Raw genomic sequence first — 13,925 nt, 5'->3', positions numbered from 1 at the left:
TTATGTGTCCCATGTATAAAACGGCTTTGGCCACCAAGCCAGGCATCAAGCTAGGATGAACAAAGAACTGCTTTCTGTTCTGCCCCTAACACAAGACCACCACCAACAACAAAGTGTCTCTTTACCCATTGCCAGTGGGATCTTTTTGTTCTTTTAAAAAGCTTATTCCAGTCACTGGAGACCCAGAGAGAAAGAGCACAAGTTCAAGGCTAACCTGGTAACTCTGTCTCCTAATTAGAAGTAACAAGAAGACTCAACTAAAACTGAGCTAAAACTCAGTGTTTGCGCCCTCTTGGCCATCATACACAAGGTCCCGGGTTCAATTCCCAGCTCAAAAAATAAAGAAATAAAAATGAAGCTGGGTGGTGGTGGCACAAAGCTTTAAACCAGGCAGTCCGGAGGCAGAGGCAGGTGGATTTCTTTGAATTCAAGGCCAGCCTGTTCTAGAGAGTGAGTTACAGGAGGAGCCAACACTACACAGAGAAACTTCATCTCAAAATAAATAAATAAAATAATAAAATAAAGAAAGAAAATGAAAAAGGAGTAAATTGGGTCAGGCATGCTGATACACAGCTGTAGCCCCAGAGCTCAGGAAGCATTGACAGAAGAACCTGGAGTTCAGAGCCAATCTGACCTACACAGTAAGACCCTCACCAGGAGCCTAAATAAAAACAATAACACAAAATAAAAATAAAAGGAAGAAATGACATTAGTGTGTAGTTTGTGCTCAGTGTTAGAACCAGCGTGTGCAAGGTCCTAACTTCTGTTTCCAGCACTGAGGCGGGCGTGTGAGGCGAGGAGGAGAGAAAAAAGGAGTGGAAAGTCAGTCCTCACAATGTTCTTCCGTTCAGCACTCAATAAAAGGTGTAGCTAGGCGAGTGAGAGAAGTAACAACCATGTGGAACGACTGAGCTCCAGGAACATCTGCACTCATTACTGCAGATGTTACCTTATGTTTAAGAGAATGTATCTAATCTGATCCAATGTGGGGACTTCTAATGTGGGGAGCACTTAGTGTGTACCAATAAGCTCACACAAGGCTTTGCTGTGGCGTCCTGTGGTCACTAGTCTCTACAGATTCACAAAATATCTGATGCCCTCTTCTGGTGTGTCTGAAGACAGCTACAGTGTACTGACATTAAATAAATAAATAAATAAATAAATAAATAAATGTCTAAAAAAAAGCTGGTGATGGTGCACACCTTTAATCTCAGCACTTGGGAGGCAGAGGCAGGTGGATCTCTGTAAACTCAAGGCCAGCCTGGCCTACTTAGTGAGTTCCAGGACAGCCAGGGCTTCCTACAAAGACAAACCCTGTCTCAAAAGACTAAAAAAGGAAGAAAAGAAAAAAAATCTTTTTCTTAACAAGTATTGTTAGGGTTTTGCAATGAAATATCTTGGAATATCTTGGAGGGGAGGGACCAAGGGGTGTCAAAGAGATCACACCATGAAACAAATCTCATGCAAGAGATTTCTTGGGAGAGGGGTAAAAGTACCTCTTGGAGTGGGGACAAAGACAAAGACAGAGAGACAGACAGACCAGGAGAGCAAGAGAAGGATCAGAGCACTCTGTGGTGATTCGAGGGCAGTCTGGGGAGCACCTGATTCTTAACAAGTATGGTGACACACACTGGTGACCCCGACATTCCAGAGGTGGAAGCAGAAGAGTGAGAAGCTAAAGGCCAGCCTTGATACACCACAAGTTTCAGGCGAGCTTTGATACACCACAAATTCCAGGCCAGTGTAGGTCTTGGGTCTTTTTGACCTGACTTGGGTGACCAATGGTAGACACACATACAAATGTGATGGACAGGCACAGCAGCAATGCCTTTATTTCACATACCACAGATGAGGGGCTTTAGCTAATCTCTGTGGGGGTCTCTGTGTGGGCCCAGTCTTGGTTGCAGGCATCTGGAACAGAGCTGGCTGATGCTTTTTTTGCACACTGTCACATTTGTACCCTCACGGAAAGAAAGCCTTGTCATCCCTCTGAGCCGTGGAAGGCTTTGCCACTCCCAGGCATCTGAGGCACTGGGCTCAAATCAACAATGCACACCCTCAGGAGTTGGGCAGATTCCCCTTTCTGCTTGTGGCCACAGCATTCAGGTTAAGACCAGAAGATTACTTCAAGTTCCAGGCCCACCTAAGCTATTGAGTGAGACATTGTCTCAAAATAATAATAATAATAATAATAATAATAATAATAATAATAATAAATAACAGGCTAGAGAGATGCTTAGTGGTTAAGAACAAGCACTGGTTGCTCCTGCAAAAAACCAAGATTCTATGTGGTGGTCCACAATCGTCTCTAACTCCAATTCCAAAGGATCCAACACCCTCTTCTGGCCTCCACAACACTCTATCCACACAGTACATTCACATGCCTGCAGAGAAAATGCTCGTACACATAAAATAAAAAATAAAATAGTTAATTCATCTTTAAAATTATAAAAATTTTAAATAAAAATTTAAAATGTTCAACAAGCCAGTTCACACACCCATAATCTTTATGCATTGGAGCTCAAGCAGGAGGGTCAAGAATGTAAGGTTAGCCTATGCTACACAGTTTGTATCTAGCCTCGGTTACTTAGTGGAGGGGAAGGAAGGGGACGACCTTTTCCTTCCTCCTCGCACAGGCCGTAGGCTGCTCCAGAATATCAGTGAGGAGCCTCCTTTGACAACCTACTCTTCAGTGTCATTCCGAGAGAGACCTGTGCAGGCACCGCCCGCCTTGAAGTGGCTTTGTCACATTAGTATGGATGCTCGGGCCTGGGTAAACACAATGGTTACACTGCTGGCAATTAAAACAGATGTGGACATTCTCACCGTCTAGTGTAGACACTGAATAAAATCGGTGTCTCAAAGGATTTGGAAGTGTTTTAGGGAAAAGGTCAAGTCTTATTCACGTTTTTAATTTCAAAGCCATGACTGTACCTAGTACCTAGAAGGACTTAAATATGTTTGTGAAGGAATTGTTGTTAACCTCAGAGACTATGGTGACCACAGAGTGAGTGGATAGTTTTAATCTCTACAGAGAATAGCAAACCTACTCTGTCTGTTTCTTGGTAGCGGCAGATGCTCTTAGGGGACACCCTGCAGATAAATAGCGTCTATCTAATCTCACCTAGGCACCTACTAGAAATGCAGACCTCTGCGGACTAGTAAAATGACTTAGTGGGAAAGGATGCTTACTGCTAAGCCTGAAGACCTGTGTTCAACCCCCTACCCACGTGAGGAAGGAGAGAACCAATTCCCACAAGTTGTCCTCTGACTTTTATACACGTGCCCACACACATACGCATGCAAAAATAAGTAAATGTAAAAAAAAAAAAAGTAACCCTCTAGACAAATACCATGGTATGAGTGTGCACATGCACACCCACAATAAATAAATAAATGCAGAAAGAAGTGCAAACTGACAGTATTGTGATGGTAGGCCAGGCATGGTGTCTCCCAGCACTCGGGAGGCAGAGGCAGGCAGATCTCCATGAGTTTGAGGCCAGCCTACTCTATAGAGTGGGTTCTAGGACAGTCAGAGTTTTGTAGAAAGATCCTGTCTCAAAAAAAAAAAAAAAAAAATCAAAGAACAAAACAATTTTTAAAAAAGAACCAACCAAACAATCCCCAGAGAGGTGAAGAGGCAGGCTAGAAATGTGTTTGTAACAAACTTTCCAGGTGATTCTAACAGTCACCAGTGTGGGAGAACCAGCAGTGCAGAGAAATGCTCACGGGTGCTTGGGTTCCGTTTCTGATTTAGCTCAACAGCTTTCTCATCAACCACAGCTGAATTCCTAAATCTCTCAAAATTCATTCTCCACGGAGCACAACAAGGAGTTTGGATAGAGGCCTAAGGGCAGCACTGGTTTAAAGGTCTGTCTGTGAAAGACCAGACGCAGAGTGAAAGTGACTAACTGGTCCCCTGAGTAAATTCCTTCATTTAACCCACATGTAATTACAAACCTAGTGGTGTTCTGTGCATGGGACCAATTCATAACAGAAAATTCCTTTTTAATTACAACAGCAATATTTCTTTTTTTCTCATATTTATTTCTTTTTTCTTTTTTTAACAGCAATATTTCTGACAACAAATTTACCTGCCCTTTGTCCACAAGATTCTTCTCCTGCATCTATTGAATTGGAAAACTGTGAGGCTGATCACCTGCTCCTCCCAGTTCTCAGTGACTTTAATTTTAAGCACCTTTGTGTTTGCTGAAGGGGCTTTGAGACTGAGGAGTCAGCAGACAAGTCTGTAATACTAAGTGCGATTGCCTGTCAAATCAGAATGTTTCTACCTTCGATTTCTGACTGCAGCACAGTGACATTAGCTTTTCTTCCTGTTTGCTAGCTTTCTGCCTCTCGTTTATGTTATTAGCTTTTCTAGAAAATCTAATTCCATCTAATCCGTCCCCTCGTGGATTGTTGTTTTAATCTGACTCCCTCCTTTACTGAATTCCCTGCACCCTAGCACGGAAACTCGGGGAGCTCAGTGGGTTTGCTCCAAGAACATTCTAAAGGAGTGAGTTTAAATACCTAAGTTAAGAACTTTTAAGAAAGGATAAACAAAAAGTCACCACACTGGAACACTTTGAGCTGACATTCACGTTTCACTGCTTTGCAAGGACAGGAGATGGCGCCACACGGCAGCGGAATGTCTTGGGTTTGGTAGGTTTGGGGCCAGGTGCGGGGCGAGAAGAGGAGAGAGAAGAGCCATAACGAAACAAAAGAGTTTGAAAAGAAACTACTCGGAGGAGATCTAACCAGTCACCTTTTCTTTTTCCTTCCCCCTTTCCTTCCCTTTTCTCATAGCACTCCCTTTGCACCTGCTCCAAATCAGCACAGCTAGAAAGCAGTGACTGAAGTGTTCACGGTATAGAAACAAAAAATCAAATCCGAGGAGAGTAGTCTCTCTCTCTCTCTCTCTCTCTCTCTCTCTCTCTCTCTCTCTCTCTCTCTCTCTCTCTGAAACCAGTTTTGTTCCTTTGGAGGGAATTGGAATTCCCAGAAAGGCTACTTGCTTTGGAGCCTAAGTGTTGACTTGGGGCTAAGATTTTTTTTCTAAAGACGCAATTTAATTTTTAATGATTTTATTTTATGTGCATTGGTGATTTGCTTGCATGTATGTCTGTGTGAGAATATCCGGTCCCCTGGAACTGGAGTTTCAGACAGTTGTGAGCTGCCATGTGGGTGCCAGGCCTAAGATTTCTTTGAAGCAATATTCAATAGTGTAGGCAAAGTCCCCAAACCCTCAGCACCAACTGCTGTCCAGAAGGAATCCAAAGTTTAAAAATTTAAAAATTCGTAGAGAAGCCAGGAGGTGGCGCCAGGCAAGTCGCACTTTTTCTGGAAAGCTGAATGTCGGTCTCAGATGCTCCAGGGGAGCTCTGTCCTGACAGGGTTTATTCTGTCCAAACTCCTTTCACTCCGCCCCACCCCCTTTTAACTTCCCGGATTCCAAAGAAGTCTTAACTTGCATTTACATCTTTTATTCGTCCTAGATGGGATTGGATGGGGCTTTGGAAGAACTTTAAGACGGAAATTTAGGGGATGAAGTATTCGCAAAGCTATAAAAACATTATATATATCTTGCTCTGAAGCTCAGTCATGGGACAGAAAAGCGCTGTGAGCTCCTGTCTCCGCAGGAGTGATGACCCAGCACATGCATTATTCTGTTCATTTGGCTTTTATCCCGTGCCCTTGTTTGGCTTCTGCTCTTTTGTTTTAGCTATTTATTGCTACTTGTTAGGAGTAAGGAGGGCAGAAAGACCTCACAGAGGTGTATGCATGCCCTGGGCCAGTAAATGAAGGTTATGGAGGAGAGAGTTCATCATCTAGCTTGAAATTATCTGTGGTCTTCACACTCGCTAATGAGGGACTTAGGATGTACATTCCGATCGGGATTTCTAGTCCCGTGGGGGAGCGCACACCAGCTCGCATTCCTGAGACGCCACGCAGCCTCCATGCTTCACTAGCTAACTCAGCTCCACCACAGCAGGTTTCACTCGGTCCCACTGGACCTGCCTGGACCCTTTGTTGGGTGGGCGGGAAGCCCCTGGACCCCTCACCCACCTAGTCACATGGCCTTTCTATGGCCCCTCCCCTCTCTTTCTTTGGAGTCTGCCTTTTTCTCTTGGTGACAGTAATTGTTTCTACAGTCACCCATCACTCCTCCGGCCCCGGCCTCTCTGCTAGAGGTCAGTGTCCTCTTCAGTGACAAAAGGCGCCCTAGATCTGGGCTCCCTGGGGAGGGAGGTGGCTGGGTCTGGAAGTTAGAATGCTGTCTCTCCCTGGTGCTGTGACAACCCCTCCCCCGCTGTGCACACAAATGGGCTTTATACGGCAAACAAAACCGCACCCCCACCCCAGACTACACAGGCACGTGGACCTAAGCCTCACCAAGGGAAGGGGGTGGTGACAGGCGCCAGAGAAAGACAGCGCGGAAGACAAATAGTCTCCTCGCCCCACTTCTTCCCCTCCACAGTCCAGATTTTAAACTTTGACTTGCCACTCTCCACCTGCGCCCTGAGCCCCCAACTTCTGTTCTCCCATCTCCGAATCTGAATTCTTTCTGGTTCCAACCAGCTCAACTCCTCTTGGTTTCAGAAACAGGTTCCCCACCAGCTGTCCCACACTACCCAAGGGATGTGCTCCTCAGGCAGGAGAATGAGAACACGGTGTCCTGGGAGGGAGAGGTGCGAAACCCTCCTTCCCTGACCGAGAGTAAGAGCGGCAGTGTAAATGGCAAAGGAAGAGCTCACCCCAGCTGGGCTCCTGAGCCAAGGCCAGGGCGCTGGGCTCGGCAGGGCCATCCTGCATGCCTAATCCGCTATTTAAGGAGCTGCTCGCCTGCAGCCCAGGCACCACCCCCTCCTCACGTACACCGGTTCCGAGCCACCTTAAAAGCGGGAGGCAATTGTGAAGTTGCTGGCCAGTAAGTGGTGTGGAGACTACTGAGGGACATACAGAGAGGGAAGAGAGGAAGAGAGACAAAGTGAGAGAGAAAAAAATTTATCCTGGGATCCAGAAGTTCGTGTTAACCTGTGGACAATCAAATCCCTGGAAGTCTGCAAAGCCAAGAAGAAAAGAGATAGGACGCCAGAAACTCCTCTCTCTCCCTCTCCACCTCTCTCTTCTAGTCCCCAAATTCGTGGTCCCCTGTGCCCCATTGTGGGGATAATATGTTCTTCGCTCTCCTGTTAAAGGTGACTTGGATCCTGGCTGCAGATGGGGGTAGGTACAACTGGGTCTGTGCTAATGTCCACCCGTAGCCATGTGTACTTAAGTGGGGGAGGAGAGGTTTCAGAAAGGGAAGCCTAGGGGCTGGGGGAAAAGGCATGGGGTAGGAGAAAGAATATGGAGGAGATCCTTCCCATTTGTTACCTTTTCCTCTCTAGCCCAGCTATTACCCCTGTCTCTGCGACAGGGAGAGCTAGCCGGAGGCCAGTGTGTGAATGCTCACAAGTGTGGGAATCTCGGCCAGCTACGGTTTTCCGCGCCGCTCTTTCCCCACTGCCCTAGTCCCAGGCAGCCCTCCTGCCCTTCTTTGTTTATGCACTCTGCTGGTTAGGGAGAGCAGGGGTGGGAAGGGACACGTGCTACAGTACTGCCCAACTCAGACCCTGACTCCCAGCTGACCAAAGGATAACCCCATTACCTGCCAAGGTGCACGGACAGCTGGTCCATTTCTCTGAAAGTCTAAACGTTTGCTCAGCTCTTTTTAGTGTACAAAGGCCTTTCCGGAGTAGGAGAAGGGTAGAGAGACATTTGGGAAACCAAGCTAAGTTGTTCCTGGAGTCCAGGAACGCCCGAAGGAGTCCCACACCTTTTTTGTTGCTATTGTTTATTTTTATTTACTTTTTTTTTTTTTTTTGAGACCAGGTTTCACCTGTCTCAAACTCACTATGTAGCTAAGGTTAGACCTGCTAGCCTTTGCCTCCCCTCTGCATCACCAAGCCTGATTTCTACTCCCTGTTTTTGTGCTTCCCAGGCATTTCTGTAGCCAGCACCTAGTAGGTGAGGATTAAAGTTTGTTGGAAGAATGCGGTGGGGGGAGGGGAGGGTTATCTAGAAAGGGAGAGGAAGATGGGACCAAAGGATCCAAAAAAAAAAAAAAAAAAAAAAAAGAGTCACAAATCTTTTCTGCAAAGAAACAATTTGGAAAGAGGAAAAAGAGGTATTAGAATCAACTCAGAACCTTTCACAGGAAGGGCAGGGCACCCACACAAAAGCCAGAGAACTCTAGTTGTTGGGGTATCCCACAGAGATACTGAATGAATAGCTGGGTGGGCTATTTGCAGAGCTGCTTGAGCTGAGGCGTGGACCAGTGTGAGCAGTTAAAGGAATGATATCGAGATGGGCATTGGACCACATGCTTGCAATCCCAGCTCTCAGGAGGCTGAGGCAGGATTGCCACAAGTTCGAGGTCAGCCTGAAACACACTGTGAATACTTGGCCAGTATGGATTACATAGCAAAATTATGTCTCAAACAAAATAAGGAAAGGACTAATAAAGAGGAAAAGGATCCCCCCCCCCCCCCCCCCCCCAGTTTCTAGATTTAAATAGTACAAGCCAATCTACAAGAAGACTTCCTTTTCTCCTTGAAGCAGGTTAGCCATGGGGGTTTGGGGGTGATCCACAGACCCCAGCGTTTTGGCCAGAGACAGAACTGCATGAGATCCTGGCATGTGACCCGGCTGGCAGCTCTCCTCTCTACACACAATGCTTCACTTTCATCCTGTCCTTGCCAGCCTGGCGGCCTGTGCCCACCCACCACCCTCAACCTAGAATAGGCCCTGCCCCGACTCCTGCCTCTCCTGAGCCATCTGAGCCTGCAGGAGCAGAGGTTAATGATGGGAACTACCACAGCTAGTGAGAGCAGAGAGGAAGAATAAAACTCCCACCGAAGGTTCTGTGCCTTCATCCGTGCAGTGATGCAGCAAGGCAGAGGACTAAGCCCTCCTGTCTTCAGCAGCAATGCCACACACTGAACTTCCCCCTCACCTTCTGTTCTACGCTTCCAAGCCCTCTACCCACACCCTTGCTTTACCCCACCCCAACCTTCTAAGTGTTACACTGACTTGGCTCCAGATGGAAAAAAGTAAGGGTTGGGCCGCCTGCACATTTGGATCCAGGTTAATTTTAGTCTCCGGCTTTATCTCTTTTCCTTGCTCCTCCCTCTTTCCTCATTACTACCCAAGCACAGCCTGGCTAGTTATTTTAAATAGGACCCCCGACCTTTCCACAAAGGTATCTAGTTTCAGGACTTCGCTTGGGAAGCCCTGAAGTGGAAGTGGGTAGGAGAGAGCAGAAAAGGAGGAGGTGCTGGCCAGAGGGAGAGCAGAGGCCAGGACACTGCTCCAGGCTGCACTGGCCACAGCCCAAATCACTCTCTTACAGGTCACCACTGGACATATGAAGGTGAGATTGGAACCTCAGATGGACTGGAACTCTTTTCACCCTGTGACCCCCTCACCTGGCATGAAGACTTGTCCTGGGGGAGGGGAAGGGCTTTTCCTGAGCTACACACACACACAGACACACACACACACATACACACACCCTGGGGTTTACACAAGTGGCTGCTAGACCCTGCTGTAATCATTAAATCCCATGTCTCCTGATTCAGCAAAAAAGCCAATGTGTCCTCTGTAAATCCGTGTGGAAATGAAGAAAACTGGGCGGGGAAAGGCACAAGAGCTAGCTCAGCTGCCATTCTTCTGGCTCCCCTTCTCCTAAATAGTCCTACCCAAACTGTCTCTGAAACTGGACAGAGCCTGAGGTTAGGAGGAAAAGGGTGGCAGGATACTGTGACTCTGGGGACAGTGGAACTCAGTCCTGCTGAACTTCTGATTAATGACCTATCTGGAGTCAAGGCAAGGTCCAGTGTGAGAGTAAAAAGTGAATGACAGAATATCTGAACTCCAAGACTACATGATAGGGTACCCCAAAGATATTCCATCTGTTCAGGGCTGTTTGTCCTTTCTGATTCTACTTCTGCAAGAATTCAGGCTTTCTGTCTATTTCCTCTTCCCCTCATTCAGCTTCATTAGTCTGAAACTACAGGTGAGTGAAAGCTGTACTCTCCCACTTTAGAGTAGCTGGACAGTCACCCTGCTTCTGGGGAGATGAGGGGTGCTGCAGCCTAGAGTGCAGGGGGACTTCCACCTCACCCAGCCCTACCTAACTGCGTAGTGAGAAGGGGATTTCTACTTCCACTATAACATGGGATAGGGGCTACTAATGGGTGGCTGGGGCTGTAGGGCTGGACAAATGGTAACTTACCCCTCCACCAGGCCCACATGGTCAGGACCATTGGCCAACCTCTTACCCTGAGTGTGGAGGCAATGCCCAGTCCCCCATCGATATCCAGACAGACAGTGTGATATTTGACCCCGATCTGCCTGCTGTACAGCCCCATGGATATGACCATCTTGGTTCTGAGCCTTTGGATCTACACAATAATGGCCATACAGGTAAAAGACCCAGCTTCAAATAACTGCAGGTTCCATTTTAGATCTTAACGAGCCAAGCAAAGCTGAGTGGTAGTGGCACATGCCTTAGTCCCAGCACTTGAGAGGGAGAAGCAAACAAATATCTGAGTTCAAGGCCAGCCTGATCTACAGAGTGAGTTCCAGGACAGCCAAGGATACAAAGAAAAACCCTATCTTGAAAACAAACAAACAAAAAGCCAGGGGAAACAGTTCTAACTTATAAAATGTCAGAACTATCCATTAATGGATGTGGACATTAGAATGACGTCAGAGCTGGGCCACGGTGGCACACTCAAAATTCCAGCACTCAGAAGGCAGAGGCAGGTCGATCTCTGCATCAAGGCGAGCCTGGTCTACAGACTGAGTTCCAGGACAGCCAGGGCTACAGCCTGTGTACAGAGGAATGCTGTCTCAAAAAAACAACAAGACGATGAGATTCAGGCTCCTGCAGCTAAGGTGGGATTGGATGTGTATAATCAGGTTCAGTGTGTAAGCAGTGTCTGTCCTAGCACTGACTTAATCTTTGCAGCAGAGAGGTTCCTTGCTAGAGAGTTGTCGGGCAATTCTGGGCGGAGGAAGGAAGGGGAGAACCAAGTGTCCCAGGTGGTGATGGGGTGGTGGTGGAAACTGCACACATTCCTGCCAATCCTAGCCTGCTCTTTCCTCACAGTGCAGCTCTCCCTGCCCCCAAGCCTGCACCTGAGTGGACTGCCTCGGAAATACACAGCAGCCCAGCTCCACTTGCACTGGGGTCAGAAAGGATCCCTAGAAGGATCAGAACACCAGATCAACAGTGAAGCCACGGTTGCAGAGGTAACAGGGAACTCGGACTAGGACACAGATGATGCATGGTTCGATCCAGTGGAGCTCAGAGAAAGGATGGATCTGGACCCTTGAAAAATCTTCTTGAAGAGATAAGACAAAGCTTTGGGGGCAGAGCCTTAGATTGGGCAACCGAGGGGGTGACTAAATCAAAGCCTTAGAGGGAATGAAGAAACATTTAGGTAACTCAGTTTCCCTCTGTCTTTCTCCAGCTCCACGTGGTCCATTACGACTCGGAGTCCTACGGCAGCTTGAGTGAGGCTGCTCAGAAGCCTGAGGGCCTGGCTGTCCTAGGCATCCTAATTGAGGTCAGTAACCCCTAGACCCTCTCAGGTCTCTCTCTAACCCTTTACTTATACCCCTTAGGCCTCTCTAAAGTTTACCCGGAGCACTTAACTCCAAACACATGCGTCTATGGCACACTCCCTTTACAGGTGGGTGAGACTGAGAACCCGGCTTATGATCACATTCTGAGTCATCTGCATGAAATAAGACACAAAGGTGAACCCTAAAAACCTACAGTAAGAATTCAACTGCAGGGAAACTTTCAAGACCTGACCTGTGAGGCTTGGGAGGGGGCGGAGAGTAAGCAGAGGATTCTGCTTAGAGGAACCCTGTCCAGAAAGGCTGACCCTTACTCTGCCCTCCCCAGATCAGAAGACCTCCGTGCCTCCCTTCAGTGTGAGGGAGTTGTTCCCCCAACAGCTGGAGCAATTCTTCCGATACAATGGCTCACTCACAACTCCCCCCTGCTACGAGAGTGTTGTCTGGACAGTCTTCAACAGAAGGGCCCAGATTTCAATGGGACAGGTGAATGCTGGAGAGGTGAATATACCTTTAACCTCAGACCCTTACCAATGCCCTGGGGTGATTTCTCCACTTCTGCTCCCCAGTTAGAGACACTCCAGGGGACATTGTCCTCTACAGAAGAGGACCCATCTGAGCCCCTTGTACAGAACTACAGAGTCCCCCAGTCTCTCAACCAGAGGACCATCTTTGCTTCTTTCATCCAAGGTGACTTGCAGGGCTCAGAAGAGATGGGAAACTAGGGGGCTCAAAGGCATGAAACAGTGAGTCCCTGGGAAGGAAAGGCTGAGGGGGAAAGGTTCCCACTACATCCCTGGACCGGGAACCACCCCCAGCAAAGGATGCTCAGGTCAATTTTCAGGTGTGGAAGCAGAGCTCCCAGACAGGAGAATGTTCTGAAACTCCTCTAACCCAAGTTTTCTTCCTCTGCAGTGGGACCACTGTATACCACAGGTAAGATGGCCCTATGTAGCCACTTGAGGTGGACCCCAGCAAAGACGAAAAGCCTCAGAACCTGTTAGACTGAGCTGACATCCTTGTCTCCCCAGGAGAGATGCTGGGTCTAGGTGTGGGAATCTTGGCTGGATGTCTCTGCCTTCTGCTGGCTATTTATTTCATTGCTCAAAAAATTAGGTGAGATCCTATTTTCTATTCCTGCGATATTTCGATATTTATTTTCTACTAAAATGCATTCTCAGGTTCGGTGGTAGTGGCACACACTTTTAATCCCAGCACTCACCAGCGAATCTCTGAGTTCAAGGCCACACTGGTCTATAGAGTGAGTTCCAGGGCAGCCAGGGTACACAGAGAAACTATCTCAAAAAAAAAAAAAAAAAAAAAAAAAAGCATTCTCAGCCAGGCATGGTAGTGCATAACTTTAATCCCAATGCTTGGGAGCTGGAAGCAGGATGATCTCTGTGTGTTCAAGGCCAGCCTGGTCTACATAGTGAGATAACCCAGTCAGTCCCCCACCCCACCCCCCAACAGAATTCTCTGGGGCTGTAGCTCAGTTGGCGAGTGCTTGCCAGGCATACTCAAAGCCCTGGGTTGGATCCTTAGCACCACAATAAACCTGCATGCTGGCACATACTTGTAATCCCAATACTCAGGAGGTGGGGGAAAGAGAAAACTTAAGGTCATGATTATATACTTTAAAGAAAAAGTATTTCCTATTCTACTTCTAGTCTCACTTAGGACACTAGTCACTCCCATGAACCATTGCTCCCCTTCCCAGGAAGAAGAGGCTCGGAAACAGGAAAAGTGTGGTTTTCACCTCGGCTCGGGCTACCACGGAGGCATGAACTGTGTCAAGACGCTGTGGCTGCCTTCTTCTCACGCTGTCAGGGAGCCTAAGAGGGTGCAGGCACTGGACCAGCAGGTGTAGGCAGACACATGTCCTTCTAGACACCACCTCTCTATGTATATATACCAGAGAAGCAAGGACCCCAGCTCTTCTTCAAAGAAGGGTCGAGCCTTTGGCCCTTCAAAGCTGTAGATCTGGAGATCCCTGTTTTAATGTTTGGTTATGAAGAAGCTGAGGATAAACTCTGCCATCACCGTCATGTTCCCTCCCCCAGATACACATTATGGTTTTTTTCCCCTAGGAAAAAGGGCTGCTGCTGGGATTTTAATTATTTTTTGTTCAATATATGTTTGAAAATTAAAAGTTTTTGACCTTAATTCTGGACTGTCTTTTGTGGCTTTCAAGGGTGGGAGAGTTCCTCTGACCTTTGAGTGGCAGAGATAGACATAGAGAAAGAGAAAACAGGCGGGAGAGGGGGATTAATTAACTCCTTGTATCCTGTTCC

General features: G+C 47.5%; 1 protein-coding gene and 1 non-coding gene across 2 annotated transcripts; one reads left to right on the top strand and one right to left on the bottom strand.

Annotated features, from left to right (window-relative positions):
• LOC117707989 (small nucleolar RNA SNORA48) lies at positions 1 to 140 on the bottom strand. Its single transcript, XR_004606726.1, has one exon. It is a non-coding gene; the product is annotated as a small nucleolar RNA SNORA48 (small nucleolar RNA).
• Positions 141 to 6,410: 6,270 nt separating this feature from the next.
• On the top strand, positions 6,411 to 13,797 carry Ca14 (carbonic anhydrase 14). The gene is made up of 11 exons (XM_034499784.2): positions 6,411 to 7,227; positions 9,395 to 9,415; positions 10,291 to 10,470; positions 11,159 to 11,301; positions 11,523 to 11,618; positions 11,745 to 11,811; positions 11,963 to 12,120; positions 12,204 to 12,324; positions 12,550 to 12,570; positions 12,666 to 12,750; positions 13,352 to 13,797. The coding sequence occupies exons 1-11, from the start codon at positions 7,176 to 7,178 to the stop codon at positions 13,416 to 13,418; spliced, it is 1,011 nt and encodes a 336-aa protein (XP_034355675.1). The 5' UTR covers positions 6,411 to 7,175; the 3' UTR covers positions 13,419 to 13,797.
• Positions 13,798 to 13,925: the final 128 nt, after the last annotated feature.

Source organism: Arvicanthis niloticus, chromosome 4, assembly GCF_011762505.2.
Source record: "Arvicanthis niloticus isolate mArvNil1 chromosome 4, mArvNil1.pat.X, whole genome shotgun sequence".
Taxonomy (NCBI): domain Eukaryota; kingdom Metazoa; phylum Chordata; class Mammalia; order Rodentia; family Muridae; genus Arvicanthis; species Arvicanthis niloticus.
This window is presented reverse-complemented; position numbering and strand designations above follow the sequence as displayed.